We start from the raw sequence: 16,600 nt of genomic DNA, 5'->3' as shown, positions 1-16,600 counted from the left end.
CCAGACCAACATTTAACTTAAGACATTTGCTAGTAAGCAGCAATGGTAATTGAAAGTCTTCATTATTACAGGATGAAAATCAAACACACTTTTTAACATTTACAAAAAAATACATATAAAATAAAATAATGTAAAACACACAGGTCAAATTGTCAATGCAATATTATTTGGATATATAACTAGGGTTTTTCTGCAGCATGCTATGTACTTGTAGTTTATCACTAGAATTATCACTTTGTATGATCTGTAGAAAAATTTTCACTGACTTCTGTAAGCATCAGAAGTGATTAGATTACGAGTTGGGAACTTGCCCATATTATGCTAATTGATATATTTGAGCATGAAATACCGTTTTTTTTTAGTAACTGTATACTACGATACAGCTGTTTTCGAGATAATGTTGATCAATGGGTACGTGGGCAGGCTAAATAAATAACATACATGTAAAAATTAAAGCTTGTATTAACATTATAAATTGACAGGTACACATATCTACATATATGCTACAATGTAGCAAAAAAAGCAATGATCAAAATAGTGGTGTACATACTGGCAGTTCAAACACAGGTAAGATTGAAATCATAATTATAGTAAATAAATTTGAAAAATAATTGCTGCAGAGGCTACTGTATTTTGACTCAATATGTATATATAGCTGGGGTACAAACCATTGTTACAGTAAGAGTCATTCATTTCAAAAAAAAAGTTCGTAAGTAGAGGCGTATTATGACTTGTCAGGGAAGTCGGCTAAAATATCAACTGTAGACATGGATGGTTTTGTATCACTTTTTACGCTTTTAGTTGACAAAGTACTTTTCTCACTTTCCATTTTTATAACGTCCGGGAGTGGAATAGTGTTTTCTCGTTTGGTAGATAGTTGTCGCTGCCTCTCTCGTTCAGCTATTGCTTTCTCTAATTCAGCCGTTCGCTGCTTATCTATAATTTCCATCTCTCGTATTGACTGTGAATGAAGAAAACAAAAATACATAAATAGGATCATTCTTGGCATAATTGTTCTGTCTGTGTTTCATCACCACAATTCCATATCATCAATATGTCTAACATCATCTCAGTAAATTAAAAAAAACAAAAGAATTTTTATTAAATCTACTAAAGGGCGCTACAAAACAAACATCAGTTACATTTCAATACTGTTGAAATTATTGTGAAGAATATGCACCATACAGTCATCTGATGACGAAACATACTAGTACTGTATGTAATTTATAATCTGCCCACCTAATTTAAATTAATGACATGCCCGCTAATTTTGATTTTTACGCCTAAATCAGTTTTAAAATTTGATTTGTTCCACATTTACAGGGACTTTAATAAAAACAAAAACGATTTCCTGAACACTTAAGGCCATATTACTTTGTGACAAATAACATTTAATAATTGAATACCGGAATCTACAAATGAGTCTTTCTCACCCTGGATATTTCAGTTGCAATGATTGGACGGAATTCTTTTCCTTTTCCCAGTGACTCCATGTCCGCTAGAAAAGCTTGCCTTTCTTCCACTTCAGCTTGTACTGTACAGAAGGAAACAAATTTAAATACTTAGATGTAGATAATGTATATATTAAAAAAATTACATAAAAAAAAAGAGGTGTGACTTACGCAGAGGGTTCTTGGAACCCATATTCACATAGTTCATACCCACCATAGACTCCGATCAGTCAAAATGACTATTTTGAACTGTAGGCATTAATCTGTGATTCAGCCAATGACGGAGAAATAAATCAAGGTCAGGGGAAGCCCCATGACCTCAAGATTTTCCCTCACGTCACGAACCAGGTCTATAGAATCTATGGTGGGTAATTGAACTTAGTGAATAGTGTTGTATTTCACAAGTGTTACCATTCTTAATAACTTGATCATTAGTTCTAAATTGAATGTTATTGTCATGTTAGTTTTCAGTTAACATTCCAGAATTCGGGAGCCATGTGGGTTCCTAGCTACAACAATTTGTAGCCAGTCTAAGAAACAAGGAGCACAGACTTTTACAAAGTTTTAGGAAATTCAAAAGAATAGATCACACTATCGGATGGGTGAATGATTCAGAGTATTTAAGGGCAAAAGATGAAGTGGTGATAGTGTTGTTAAAAATTACTGATGAAAGCAAAGACCTTGTAAAGCATAGTTTGAAGATCATGATGAGCATTCAGAAATGATTAATATCGCAGCGATGAGGTATGTACTGCCAAGTAAAGAGCTTGGAAGCAATTCTAGAATTTCCAGGTTCTAAAACATGGGGGCAATACTTACACTCATCAAACCTATCCACTTCTTTAGGCGGCGTCTTTGGTCTCAGTATTTGTTCTAATCTTTGATTGGTCATCTTGGGTAAATCTTCACCGTATGCCATTATGTGGGACAACCTATCTTTCTCTTTGTCCCCCAGTGATTCTGTGAGATAAACAAAAACAAATATCCACCTATTTATAACAATACATCAAAACTTGATTATGGAGTTACACATGTATAAAAGGGCAGTGCAAGAATGAGTATTTAAAATCTTTATTAGAAGCTGCGGCTTCTATTAAAATGATACAATGCAACAGAGGGGATGCGCCTTCTATTAGAGCATCTCCACATATGAGAAATTGTGAATTTTTGGTTCTCAATTGTTCAAAAAGAATGGGTGCAGCTGCTATCAGGGATGCAGCTTTTAATACAGATTTTACGGTAACAGTAATCAATGAATAAAAAACCTAACAAAAATAAACCATGCCAACTTATTTGTTATTTATAATAGTTAACTGCATGAACCCCCACTTTAATGAAAATGTGAGGTTGAAACACAAACCTGGGTTTATATTTAGATTGCTTATTTTAAAGAGCTGGAAAGGTTTTAAAGTTACAGAAGCAATTCACTGTAGGTTTGATTCCAATATCCCCAAAACATATATTGTGCAACATTAAAAGCTAGGAGTTATTGTAAATGTCAAAGTGCATCTATCCAATAGATATGTCATCATGAAAGCATGAAACATAATTACCACATAATCTAATTAACCTTTTGAAGCACAATAATTTTTTAAATTACCCCATAATTTTTTGCTCGTGCAGGTCAAAATTTTGAAAAAAATATGTAGAAAATATTTTGTAAATGATGACAACAATGGCCTTTGGCGCTTAATTTGGTTAAAATATTGATTCATTAAGATAACACATGACTACTTGTATTGAGACACAAGACTACTGAAATCTCACGTACACAGTATGTAATAAAAACCTAATAACTACATGTAGCCTCCCACGACAATGGCAACATTTCAACTGGACACGTAATTCAGTTCAATAAACTGAATGAACAATAAATGAGGAATGTTTATTTGAGACTCACAGAAAAGAAAATATTTATTTCACAAATATTAGAATGGCTTGGTCTTTGTATAGACATGGGTTGTGAAAAGCAATGAAATGCCTTGTTAGTGTGTGTGTGAGTTCAGTAGGGGCTTTCACACAATAATGTCTCAACAAACTTAACTGACATTTCTATCTCATTGTTATCAAATACAAGCAGCCTCTTGGCTGAGAAACCTCCGTTGTTAGCAATTTCAATTAAAGATATGACAACAAAATGAAAAAATCGGAGAGAGGTCCACCTATAGCACCTATGTGAATAATATCAAAGCAATCGGACTTGCATTTTCAACGAGAAGTCGAAAATATCACTTTTTATCAAAAATTACAAAAATATTTATCAAAATTAGCAAATTAACAAATCTAAGAGAGGTCTGTCCTGGGTACAGATACACCAAATATCAAAGCAATAAGAATTGTAGTTTTCAAGAAAAAGTCAAAAAAGTAAAAAGTTGACACGGACGACAGATGAGGGCGGTCAGTCACTCATATGATAAGCTCCGCTCGTCAAAGTGGACAGCGGAGCTAATAAAGATTAATATTAATATAAGTTATCCAGACACTAAACCTAAACACAATCATTTTAACTGTACACACACAATGAACTTGAGATGACCTGACTGACATACCATTGATTTCAGATGCAATTAAATCAGCTCAATGACCAACCAGAGCAAATGAATGGGTTTCTTATATTCAATTTTCACAAAGCACAGTGGCCATTGAAGTTAAATGTATTGTCTAATTATAAAGAAAATATAACTGTCTATGGTCTACAAGGGGCTGTATTGTTGGATGTTTTTTTTTCCACGTACAATGTACATACTTGCAAGTGTGTTTACACACATATTAAGTAATGTGTCTGTGTGTTGTTGCCAGGTATTAATGTACACCCACATGTTTGGTATGCTGAGCTGCATTTTATTTTGGCATCTTTTGTTATCATTATAATATAAAACCTTGTTTTTTGATCCAGTTCATTGTGAAAAGTTATTGTATTTATTGAAAACAAGGCTTGTTGGCGAAAAGCAAAGAAGCATTTTTATTTAGGTATCGAAGGGATTAAATTTTGGTATTCTAAAAACACCCAAGAAAGCTTTTAAAATGGCATTACACTGATAATATATGAGGGAAATATTGACAGCTCCATGACAACCAGGTGAAGGTATTAAGTGCAGGGTTTTCATGGCAACCCTGAATTTTGAGCCTGTAACACCTGTCTATTGATTACATAACACCATACCATAGGGACAACAGCGAAGACAATGACATCACTCAGACAGAACTTTTTCAATGCATCTATATCAATGAAAGATGGAATCAAACAAACATGATTTAGCGGAACGAAAAAAAAAAATGAAACAGTACAAAATCACTATAAATTTAGCAACCACTCTGAGTATCGTATTCACTCTATTACAAAAACCACACTCCAATAAAAGTGCATATCAATGACAAATTGCATTTACTGTATACGGGGTCAATAAAATATAACTTTTATTTAACCATAGACACGCCTTTATCACTATCATAAGTGTGTGATAGTAATAGAGCAAATACGGTATTGATTACTTGTTACTGTAGAATGCTTTATTTTCGCTTGGAATTTATTTTTGCTATTTTCGCTGAAGGGATGATTCCGTGAAAATAAAATCCAGTGAATATACTTTTTTTCCTATATTTCACATTAAACTCATGAAAAATCAGTGAAAATAAATTCCAAGCAAAACGCCCAAAAAGCCTTTTCAGCGAAAATTAATTCCAGCGAAAATAAGGTATTCCACAATATTCTAGCAGTACATCAGAACACGGAGGTTCTGAGAATAATCCATGATCAGAATAATCCAGCTCTGGAAAACCTACACCCTGAATTAGACTTTACATTCAAACTTACTTGTTGGCAGTGGTCGGTAATCAGATTTATATTTGTCCATGCGCCCTTCAATAACGTCTTTTGATCTCAGTCCTGGTTTATGATTCCTAGCATCAACTCTTTTACTCTTTGGTCTTGGTGGTGGTGGGGCTGCTGGTTCTGCACTGCTGGTTGGATGTACTCTCAAGGGTAAATTTCCACCTCCTGTTTTGATCATGAAAAATATGCAAACAAATTTACAGAAGAGAAGAAGAAAATGAAAAAAAAGAATGAAAGTCATTCCTCAACCCTTTGAGTGCCAAAATTAACTTTTGTCATTATTCACAAATTTTAAACCCATATAATTTTTCTTTGTAATTTTCTGAATTGTTAATCATGACATGGTGCTCAAAGTTAAAGTTCGCAGAATGAAACATGGTACATTCTCAGACTTGTTTTTCATTAACATTTTATGTACTGTGTACCCTTCAATACCTGACTCAATTCATTTCACTTTTTCTGAAACTTGATCTACCGGTACTAATCTGATTCCATGAACTGAATTCAGCACCCGGTTTGCAAAATTTAATAAATATTTTGGAGACATTTTGTTCTGAATGGAACCTAGAAATAAATTTATCTAAAACAAAAATCTTAATTTTTAGGAACAAATCATTAAAAACATCTGAATACTTCTATTACAAAAATACAATTATTTGCTGTGTGACAAGTTATACTTATCTTGGGATAATAATCTCATCATCTGGAAATTTTATAGAAGCAAAGAAAACATTAGCAGAGAAAGTATGCAAAGCTATGTTTATATTGAACAAAACATTGGAAGGGAACACTGACATCAAACTTTTTCTGAAATTATTTCATTCAAACATTAAACCCATTTTACTCTATGGTGCAGATGTCTGGGGATCAGACATTTTGGATTTTGGAAAATGGGAGAAATTTCCAATTGAGAAAACTCACTTAAAATTTTGTAAGAGAACACTTTGTTTAAACAGATATACAAGCATGTAGTAGCGAAATAGGCGAACTACCACTATTAATAGAAATTAAAAAAATGCTAATAAAATACTGGTTAAGACTAAAAGATATGCCAGAGGATAACCTTGCAAAACAAGCATACTATGAACAACGAAAATCACAGCAACATACATGGTTATCATCAGTAAATAAAATATTAAAAGATAATTATTACACATCATTAATAAATTTTACAACAGGTATTCCAAAAAGAAACATTCATAAGATTATAAATAACATTGAAGCAAATATAAAACAAAAATATGTAAACCAGTGGAAGTCACAAATCTCAAATGATAATAGTAAACTTAGAACATTTGCAAAAATCAAATTTAAATACTCTTTTGAGCCGTATTTGACACTACAGAACATTAACCATAGAAATGCATTACTACAATTGAGAACAAGCACACACAAACTTGAAATTGAAAAGGGCAGATACACACACCCTAAAACACCAGTAAATGAAAGAAAATGCAAACAGTGCAACATGAATGTGATTGAGGATGAATTTCACTTTCTCATTATCTGTCCAAAATATGGAAACTTGCGCCAACAACTTATGTCTGAATTTAATTTTCTATCACATGATGCACACAATACATTCATTCGATTGCTCAGTGCAGATGATTGTGAAATTATAAAAAAGGTTTCACAGTTTATTTACAAAGCCTTTCAAGAAAGAATAGATAGTTGATAGCTTTGAATTATTATTAGTCTTAGTTTTATTATTATTAAACTTATTAGTATTAGTAAAAAATTTAACACATTACATTTTACTTTTATACTTAACATTATAATATTTTCTCTTTCTTTATTATTTAATTATTATTATACTTTTATTGCTACTGTACTGATAGAAATACTGTATTTCTAAAGATGCAATAAATATTATTATTATATCATTGCTGACACTTTCACAGACAAAATTTACAAGAGATCTGATATTATTGAAGATGCTAAAAAATATTTACAAAAAGCCATAACACTTTCCCACAGAATATTATTGAATGATACAATTTGTTCTTTTACTCAGTACACTCTTGACCATAATCTCTGGCTATACAAGTTTTTATACAGATAAGTGGGCGCAATGCACTCCTATTTATTACATGCAGCAATCAAACCCTGATATTACACATACATTAAGTAATCAAGTCAAAATCCTGGGGTAGATATTGTTGGGAAAAGGGTGTTCAAATTAGAATACTTTCTTTTAAAACAATTTTAGTATAAACTACAATGGAATAACCTTCACACACGACCCCTAAAGGTCACACATCCTGGTACTTTCTGGTGGTATTCTGGCCAAATAACAGCAATAATTTCCAATATTATATTACAAATCAATTTTTTCATGTTTAACTGCTCTCAACTGACAACTGCTTGCATTTGGAGGAGATTTCAAGAAATTCTCATTGATAATGAATTTGTACCCCCCCCCCTCAAAAGTACCAGGATGTATAACTTTTTGAGGGGTCACACAAAAATCACAATCCCATCTTTCAAGTGGTAAACACCTTACACTCACCTCTCATTTCATTGTTTATTTGTCTCTGTTGGAAATTTGTTAATCTGGATTCTGCCATCATGACTTGAAATATACGAAAAAAGAAAAAGATGAAAATCACATCTGAAGTAGAAGACACTTGTTATAGGCACCATAACAAATAATGCATTGAATTTAATTTCAAGACTTCTGCACGATATACAAATATTTTTATTACAGACTTTAATTGTTTATTTTTTGTTCTGTATTAAATACCTTATATGCAACTCAAATAAATAATGCATAATCACCAGGCCGTGACACCGGGATATGTTGCCTAATTCCCCGTCGTCCCGAAATTTCGTTTGTTTTCGTTGGATGTTTGCATTTACTTATTCGGACACTTCACACGTTCGTCTTGATCGACCAAACAAACTATTACTCTCTAGAATGACGTTATCGTTATCATACGGGGATTATTCCAGTTATATCAAGTGTGTCGTTTAGCGTCGGGTTGCCTTGGTAATACTATTTTCCCCCATTTAATTCATAGATCGACAAGTTTTTACCGGCCTCGGCCGTACTGGCGTTCGATCGCCAAATTCCATCGTTCTCACATCGTAGGGACTAAGCGATTGCAAAAACTCACCTTTCAGTAATTCCTGTGTTTCTTTACTATAGGAAACAGTATGGCCCTGCCACATACCCCCTTTCGCAACCGCTCCTTTCCGTTGTGCCATTTTGTCATCGAGAAAAATCCAACAAGTCTGTTTTGACGACGTCTGCGCACTTGTTTTCAGCGCATAAGTGGTGGCGCTCTTCGGGTCATGGGTCAAATAGAACAGCTGAATCGATCAGTGGGTTTCCTCGGATGTCATCATTTCGATCGGTACACGCCGGGACAGAACACACATTTCCAGTTAACTGCTAGTTGCCTATCTTGATATATTCCAAAGGCAATTGTTTCTGTTCTGATTTTGGTATGTATTTTCTCAAATAATTATTTTTTTAGTCGATTTTGATAATATTTTGTCAATGCATAAGCTTTGGGTGAGAGCATAGAGCTCGATCGCTGCAAACGTCTGGTCGTATTCACATGAATCTTGTTGGAGTGTTGTCAAGCCCCGGTGTAAATATCACCCATAAAACAGCCAGATCATATCTAGAACCACGAATCTTATTTCTAACGTTTATGTTGGAACTCTCACACAATACAAATCAGATTCATTACCAGGCATTAAAACCCCGGATTTCCTTCAATTTACCATATGGCTTTATTTTATGTTTGTGCTCAAAAAATTCAGATAAAAGGGTGTGGTCACCAAACTATTGTCCGTCAAACACCCTTGAAAATGACGATTTTTGAGCAATTTACCATAATGTGAAAAAATTATATGTAGTTAAAGGGTGGATACTCATGGTTGTCCAGAACTATTGGGAAGTTGTGATGAATACTATATTTTTATGAAACAACACTTGCATTTAGTGAACATAAATTCCAGGATTACAGGCACTGAAGCAAATTGCATGAAATATTGTAAAGTCAATTAACTCAGTCCTGAACACTGTTCTTTCTATCACAATTACTGAGAATTGATCAGTCTTACCGATATAATCATTGTGTGAGCTCGTTGTACATGCAAAGTGCACAGTGATATTGGTACTTTACTGGTGCTTGGGAATTATTATCGTGTATGACATATTTGATGGTATCAAGGATTTATAAGACTCTTTAACAAATTACTTGTTTGTACATGTGTATCATATTTCTTGAAATAAAGGCTTGTTTTGCATTTTTCTGATCATCTTGCTATTTGCATGACTTAGAATGAAGATTTTCATTGCATTTTACACCAGTTGTGTACCCTCATCTTATAAATCTTTGATGGTATGAATATGTGTTAATTGCGAATTTTTTGTTTTGTTTTTGAGGATTCATAGATTTCTTTTCTAACATTGGCAAATTTACTGCTATCGTGGATGATTTAAACATCCAATTCAGTTTCTCTATTTTGATGATTAAATCTCCACATATATACAATTTGTATTAGTAATTGTGGCATACAATCACTGCTGGTTATATTCATAGACACATAATCTGGTATATCTGATTTGTGGCTATGCAGTAACTTAAAAGCCGATGAAAAACAACCTGACCTGAACTTGATGGGAGCTGTTTTACAACAGCTTGAATTAATCTCCATTGTTTAAAGTGCGGTGGTCGTTGCGCAGCGCGTGTTCGCATTTCATGTAAATAAACAATGTATTTTACACGCGTTGTATACGTCGCTATGAGTCCCATATCGAACAGGACGTGACACGACGACTGCCGCCCTCTAAGGGACCATTACTGATAGATACCCTACATGTCTTTAGTGCTAATAGGTCTAATTCTTTCCCTTTTGAATTGGTTGAGTTGATTTTATCATAGAAACTCATTGATCTTTTTCAAAAATTGTACAGCATACATTTTACTAGTGTCTCTATCTCACTTACCTAACATTTCTGTTATTTAAATTGAAGGGTTATAGTGGAGCACTGATACCATATCATATTGCTGGTGATTGGAGGAACCCACTAGCTAGCTGAATGGCTGAGAGTTCTACTCTGGAAGATTGTGACAGTCCTATACAAGATGAACAAACAACAATACAATCAAGCTGCAAACTTTCCAAGAAAGCTGAAAAACGTCTGAAGAAGTACCAAGCTATTGTGCAATTAAAAAAACTGAAGAGAAAGGAGAAGAAGGAAAGAAGGCGTGCGAGAAAGAGAGAGGAAAAAGTTTGCGACTGTAATGATGGAGATGATGAAGTTGGTCAATCAACAGAAGTACTTAAAGCAAACACTGCACATACAGAGAATGGGAAAGAAACTAAAAGAGACAGGTGTCGAATGATACGAACAAGATTGAAAAATGCAATGAAAGATGGTCTCTGTATCTGCATAGACTGTGGCTTTGAAAAAAACATGGACAAAAAAGAAATCTGTAAACTATCCCAACAGCTTGGAAGACTCTATGGTTCCAACCGTCAAGCTCAGAAACCATTTCATGTGTACTTCACCAATTTGGACACAGAGGGTACAATTTACAAAGAATGTGTGCGGGTGAACTGTGGATTTGAAGACTATATCATCGATAAGGTTGAAAATAGTCACTTTGATATTTTTAGGAAGGATGAAATTGTTTATCTGTCACCAGATTCCAGCAATGTTTTGGAAACTTTAGACCCAGATAAAGTGTACATCATTGGTGGACTAGTTGACGAATCACCACAAAAAAACGTCACACTGAGTAATGCTGATGTGAATGAAATTTATACGGCTCATCTCCCGATTGCCGAGTACATGGAAAAAACAGATGGAAAATTCAGTTATTCCAAAATACTCGCAATTAATCAAGTTTTTGATATTTTGTTAACTTACCACAACACAGGGGATTGGAGGGAAGCATTGCTCACTGGCGTACCTGCAAGGAAAGGATACGTTTTAAAGGAATACGAGACTGGGAATGAAACTGAGACAACAATTTTGCAATATTCAAAACTAACTCTTTAGTATAAGCATCACGTTAGGGTGACCTCATTTCCAAGTACTGTATTGAAATGACAGACTGGTGATTCTGACCAATTTCATGAAAAAAAACGCATTATTTTCACATGTTTATAAATGAAAATTAATTAATTCCATTACCAGTATCATCATTAATTGTAATTAATGATGTAATGAACATCAAGGGGAGATAAAGTGAAGGGCAGGTAAGTTCAGTATACAGGGTTTAATTTTTAATGAATTATTCACAAAAAATATGATGCATTCCTCGTATGTACAGCTTCAAAAGGCTTCAAAACTGCAAAATTTCCAGTAAATAATGTTGCCATGGCAACCACTGCCTGACTGAATCTGCTATTGTAAATATCAAATTATATATAGAATGTTTTTATCCTAGATCTATTATTCAGGATGCGCATCTACATTTTTGCTCATTGCTTGTATTTTACCTCATTATTACCATAGTTACAAAGGGAATGCCATTCTCCAAGCCTCAACTGATTTCTGCTCTTGGTGACATAGTTGAAGGACAGAATCAGTCTCTGGCATAGGCAACATTTTACACCTAAATACGAGGAACTATACTTATGGTTGATGTGTTTTTATATATTTTATATAAAAACATTTCTTCAAGCCAAAATTCAGCAAATTTGATGAACAGCCATGGAACTGCTGCCAAACACAAAAAAGTAGGCCTGCTCTTGAGCACAATGATGTGAAGCAGCCTCACCGTCGCTTTCTGTAGAACGATCAGCATGAAAATCGTGTAAATGGGACTAGCAATGTAATTGTCAAAACTATTCCAATAAATTACAGAAAACAAAAGCTTTCCGGTTAAGTGAGATCATAACGTTCTGTTCGTCATTTTACTGTTCTTGCGTATCACTATTGATGTTCAAGCATTCACCATACACACTTGTTAAATACAAGAAACTCAAATTTGCCTGTGGCAGAGACTGATTCAGCACGCACAGTCAATACTTGGAGAATGAACGCTAATAGTTTACACTCAGCTTAAATACAATACATTGTGATTGAACACTGATTAATTGATGTTACTGGATCAACAACAAAAAGAGGATAAAAACATTTGTATTTTTAGTAGCAATTTGTATTGTCACTTGTGTTTATTGTTGTTTTATAAAAAATTTAATATTGTTATTCAAAGAGCTGCTATTATTGTTACATTTTTAAATCATTGTACTTACTAATAAAAAAACATTTTAAACATACTCAAAGTTTAAGTCTAGGTTTTTGTTTTTAAAAAGAAATTTAATTGAGCAAAAACACCAACTCGAACAATCTATGTTTAAAACATAATATCAGAAACTATGAAAACTTCATAAGATTTATCGGTCATTCCATGAATTTGTTCTAACTTGTTCACCGCCAGTTCCTTCTTTTCAACAAATTTACAAAATAATCCTATTTATTATAGTCTGCACTTTCCTGAATAATGACAAGAAACTTCTGTTCATCTGTCCCCTGGTCTGAATCCCTCCATTCTTTGCATGTGTCTTTATGTGTGATGTATGATTCAATCCAAGATGGCCAACTAGCAGCCATTTTGTTTTTTTGAAAATGTGGTATCTACATACATTATACATGTTAGGATACATTGTTTTGTGATAAGGTAAAGATGGCCAACTGGCAGACATCGTCAAATTGTATCATACTGTTTTTTTAGTCAATTAGTTTCACAGTCAGATCAAAGATGGTCGACATGGCGCTATTTCACAATGGTAGAATCATTCTTCCTGGTATTTGCATGTATAATGTTTAACACTCGTATGATGATTGATCTCACGGCGACCACACATCGTAGACAACTGCTCTAGATTCAAGTGAACTATCATCGCATCAAATTTAATTTTTACACCGATGTATCTAAATATGAGTATTGTCTATAGAATACAAAGAGGAGAACAACGTTTTGTGAGAGACGGAACATTTGAACAAATTGGGAATAAATAAGGGTTGGACCATTTGATTTTTGAGGGGAGGGGAGGTCAGAAACGAAATAAAAAAATTTGCAAAGTGAAAGGTTCTTCAAAAAAAAAAAATTGCTGCTTCACCGGTGTAAAAAAAAAAATATTTGTCACTATATGACTTAGAGAAAAATATGGCAATTCTTCCTGCCAAGATAAGAGGACACCGAGTACAAGAAGAAACTAGGTCATATATAAATGGATGTCAATAATTCTGGTTTGTGGATTAATTAATAGCAGAGGGAAAATTAATATTGCATTTCAATATTAATTTCAAAAACAATTTCACTCTGGTTGCATTTAGATTGTATACCATACATGCTCTATTAGAAGAGCATCTCCAATAGAAGCACATGTACGGCAACAATTGCATTGATTGTATACTGATTTATTAAAATATGATGTATTTTGACCATAGAAACACCTCTGTTATTTACATAAGAGCATGCGCTACTAATAGAGCAAATACGGTATTGCATGCAATATCTCTAACAATTTAGCTGTTTAATTTAAATACATTTACAGATTAAAACAGAAACATTGTTCGAAAACTTGCTTGTAATATTGCTGACTACTGTAAAATACTTTATTTTCTCTGGAATTTATTTTCGCTGAAAACAGCTTTCTGGCATTGTGTGGATCTAATTTTCACTATGTTGTATTAAGACTCAATGCAAACGTATAGAGAAAGCTGCATTTTCACTGGAATTTATTTTGCAGAAAATTGACTACAGGCAAAACAGGGAAAATAAAATGCCAGTGCAAATATAGCACTTCACGCTATGTTATGTGACCACAATAATAGACAAGATACATTCATGATTGTATGGAACCATGTCGTATTAAACAAGTAAAAAATAAAATAAATATCAAAGAAAGGAAGCTTAGAAAGAACTCTTGAGTGCTGAGAGTATTGGAGACACATTAAAATTAATCAAAATTTAAGATTTGCTTTTCAAACAAGAAGCTTGGCAACTAATTTATGTCTGCTATTTGAGATGCACAACATGAAAAAATGTGATTCACATTATCACTATTTATAATACATACAGAAAATACATTTGATTTTTTATCCAGAGCACCTCTGCGATGAATTCAATTTAAATCTGATTTTTGTTTAATACATTATCAGAAATGGGCTAATCATAGATAATCAATATGCATTAAACTAATCATGTCTGTGGATTACCTCAATGAACCAAATGAATTATTATACCAATTGAGAAATTATTACCATGTATAGATTTAGGTCTGTATATTGTTCCAGGGTGCACATGTACAAAGTTTCATTATAATGTGATGATTAATCATAACTAAATTAGTTGAAAGATGAAAAGTAAATTATTATAGATTTATATTATTATAGATATTATATAATTATTATAGATGTATATAAACCTAAAACTAACATAATCATCACATTGTGTTAGAATATATATGTACCAAGATTCATTAAATTAAGATAAGTACTGTCACAGACCATCTATGTATGAAGTTTCATTGAAATGTGATTATAACCAAAATTATGATTTATTATGCAAATTAAGTAATTAATATGATCTGATTTTAACCCAAAACTAATCAGGTCTGTGTATTGTCCTAGAACATCTATGTACCAAGATTCATTGAAAAGTAATGAAGTAATAGTACTTGAAATATCAAAAGCTAAAAATTGATTAATTAAGCAAATTAGGTAATTAATATTTCTCATATTTGTCTGTGCATCGTTCTATGTATCTATGCAAGTTTCATTGAAATGTGATGATCAGTACCTGAGATATCAGTGGAAAAGCCAAAAATTGACTTATCAAAACCTAATCAAATCTGCGTATTAGCCCAGAGCACCTATTCACCAAGTTTCATTAAAAACCAACATACGGTTCTTGAGATATCAGATCACACATACAGACAGGGTAACTGCAAAGACTCCCATTGTGTGCTTCACACACGGGAGTCAAAAATAAATAAAATGTAATAAAATAAATATTAAAATAAATGAGAAAATTTTTTTGTCAGCAAATGTTTTACATCACACTCTTACAGAGCAATCTCGTTCTGACCTACAATCCGATTCTCATCACCCACCTCACTTTCACCACCCATCTCACTCACACCTACTATCTCATTCTCACCACCCAACCCACATTCACCAACCATTCCACTCTCACCACCCACCTCACTCGCACCAACCATTCCACTGTCATCAGCCACTTTAGTACATGTAGCAGTCACCTGCCTTTTAGTCCTTTTTGTTACAATGTCAGTGATCTTTTGTTGCTTTGTAACAGGATGTGGGGACGATGCACACTTTCTCTTCTTTTTTCTTTTTGTTTTCGGACTGCCGACGAACCTTTTTAGTCCCAGTTCGGACGAAGTCCGAAAATGGGGATTATTAAACTTGGTATACAGACAATCTATGATGACCTACATATGCCAATTTTCGTTACGATTCAATTAAATATAGCTGACTGGCAGCCATTTTGTCCCCCAAATTTGCTAAATTCTGATATTTGAACGTGAACAGGGCGATTTCAATCAAACTTTGTATGGTGATCATGCATAGTGGGTTATTGGTGCACGTCACTTTTTTTCAAGATTCGGTCCAAAATGGCCGACTCACGGCCATTTCATTTTTTTTTCATTTTTGTGCTGATTCCTCTGAAAGATATCGCCTGATTCACTTGAAAGTTTTTACATAGGTACTATACTTCAAGACAATTTAAACACCATGTTTTGTTTAGAGATTTGATCAAATTTGTCGAAATGGCGGCCATTTTGTTTAATATCTTAAATTCACAGTCTGTAACGTGTCTGGAACTGTTTTCCGAAGCTGAATAGGGCGATTTCAATCAAACTTTATATGATGATCATGTATATTGGGTTACACGTGCACGTCATATTTTTTTTTCAAAATTTGGACCAAAATGGCCGCCTGTTTTGTCTTGAGATTTGATCAAATTTGTCGAAATGGAGGCCACTTTGTCAAAAAACGTAAAATAGCAGTAAAATATGAAGTCTTTTCTACCTGCGTTGAAGATAATGAAAAAAAAAATGTTAGATATGATGAACTCCTAAAAAAAAAAATTTGCAAGCAAACCTACTGATAAAAAAAAAAATTCCAAACACATAGAAAAAAAAAAAAATTTGCCTTTCACTGAGCTGACCTCCGCCCCTCAAAAATCAAATGGTCCAACCCTAAATAAATAAATAAATGTGCCGGTACCGGGCCGTCGCATGTAAAATACTGGTACATAGTTTGTTTTCATGCGCGTCGAACACCACCCTTTAAGCAATGCCTAGTCTTATTTATTCA

General features: G+C 33.5%; 2 protein-coding genes across 2 annotated transcripts; one reads left to right on the top strand and one right to left on the bottom strand.

Moving 5' to 3' along the window:
* Positions 1-444: 444 nt before the first annotated feature.
* Positions 445-8,566, bottom strand: LOC100372365 (UPF0193 protein EVG1-like). The gene is made up of 6 exons (XM_002733232.4): positions 8,400-8,566; positions 7,793-7,855; positions 5,266-5,448; positions 2,271-2,411; positions 1,434-1,534; positions 445-961 (listed from the first exon to the last, which is right to left on the bottom strand). The coding sequence occupies exons 1-6, from the start codon at positions 8,488-8,490 to the stop codon at positions 725-727; spliced, it is 816 nt and encodes a 271-aa protein (XP_002733278.2). The 5' UTR covers positions 8,491-8,566; the 3' UTR covers positions 445-724.
* A 46-nt stretch (positions 8,567-8,612) lies between these two features.
* LOC100372515 (tRNA methyltransferase 10 homolog B-like) lies at positions 8,613-11,477 on the top strand. Its single transcript, XM_002733233.4, has 2 exons — positions 8,613-8,730; positions 10,274-11,477. The coding sequence occupies exon 2, from the start codon at positions 10,340-10,342 to the stop codon at positions 11,303-11,305; it is 966 nt and encodes a 321-aa protein (XP_002733279.2). The 5' UTR covers positions 8,613-8,730; positions 10,274-10,339; the 3' UTR covers positions 11,306-11,477.
* The last annotated feature ends 5,123 nt before the right edge of the window (positions 11,478-16,600 follow it).

This window comes from Saccoglossus kowalevskii, chromosome 8 (genome assembly GCF_978046115.1).
Source record: "Saccoglossus kowalevskii chromosome 8, keSacKowa6.1, whole genome shotgun sequence".
Lineage (NCBI taxonomy): Eukaryota > Metazoa > Hemichordata > Enteropneusta > Harrimaniidae > Saccoglossus > Saccoglossus kowalevskii.
Note: the sequence above shows the minus strand (reverse complement) of the source record. Positions and strands in the feature narration are given on the sequence as shown.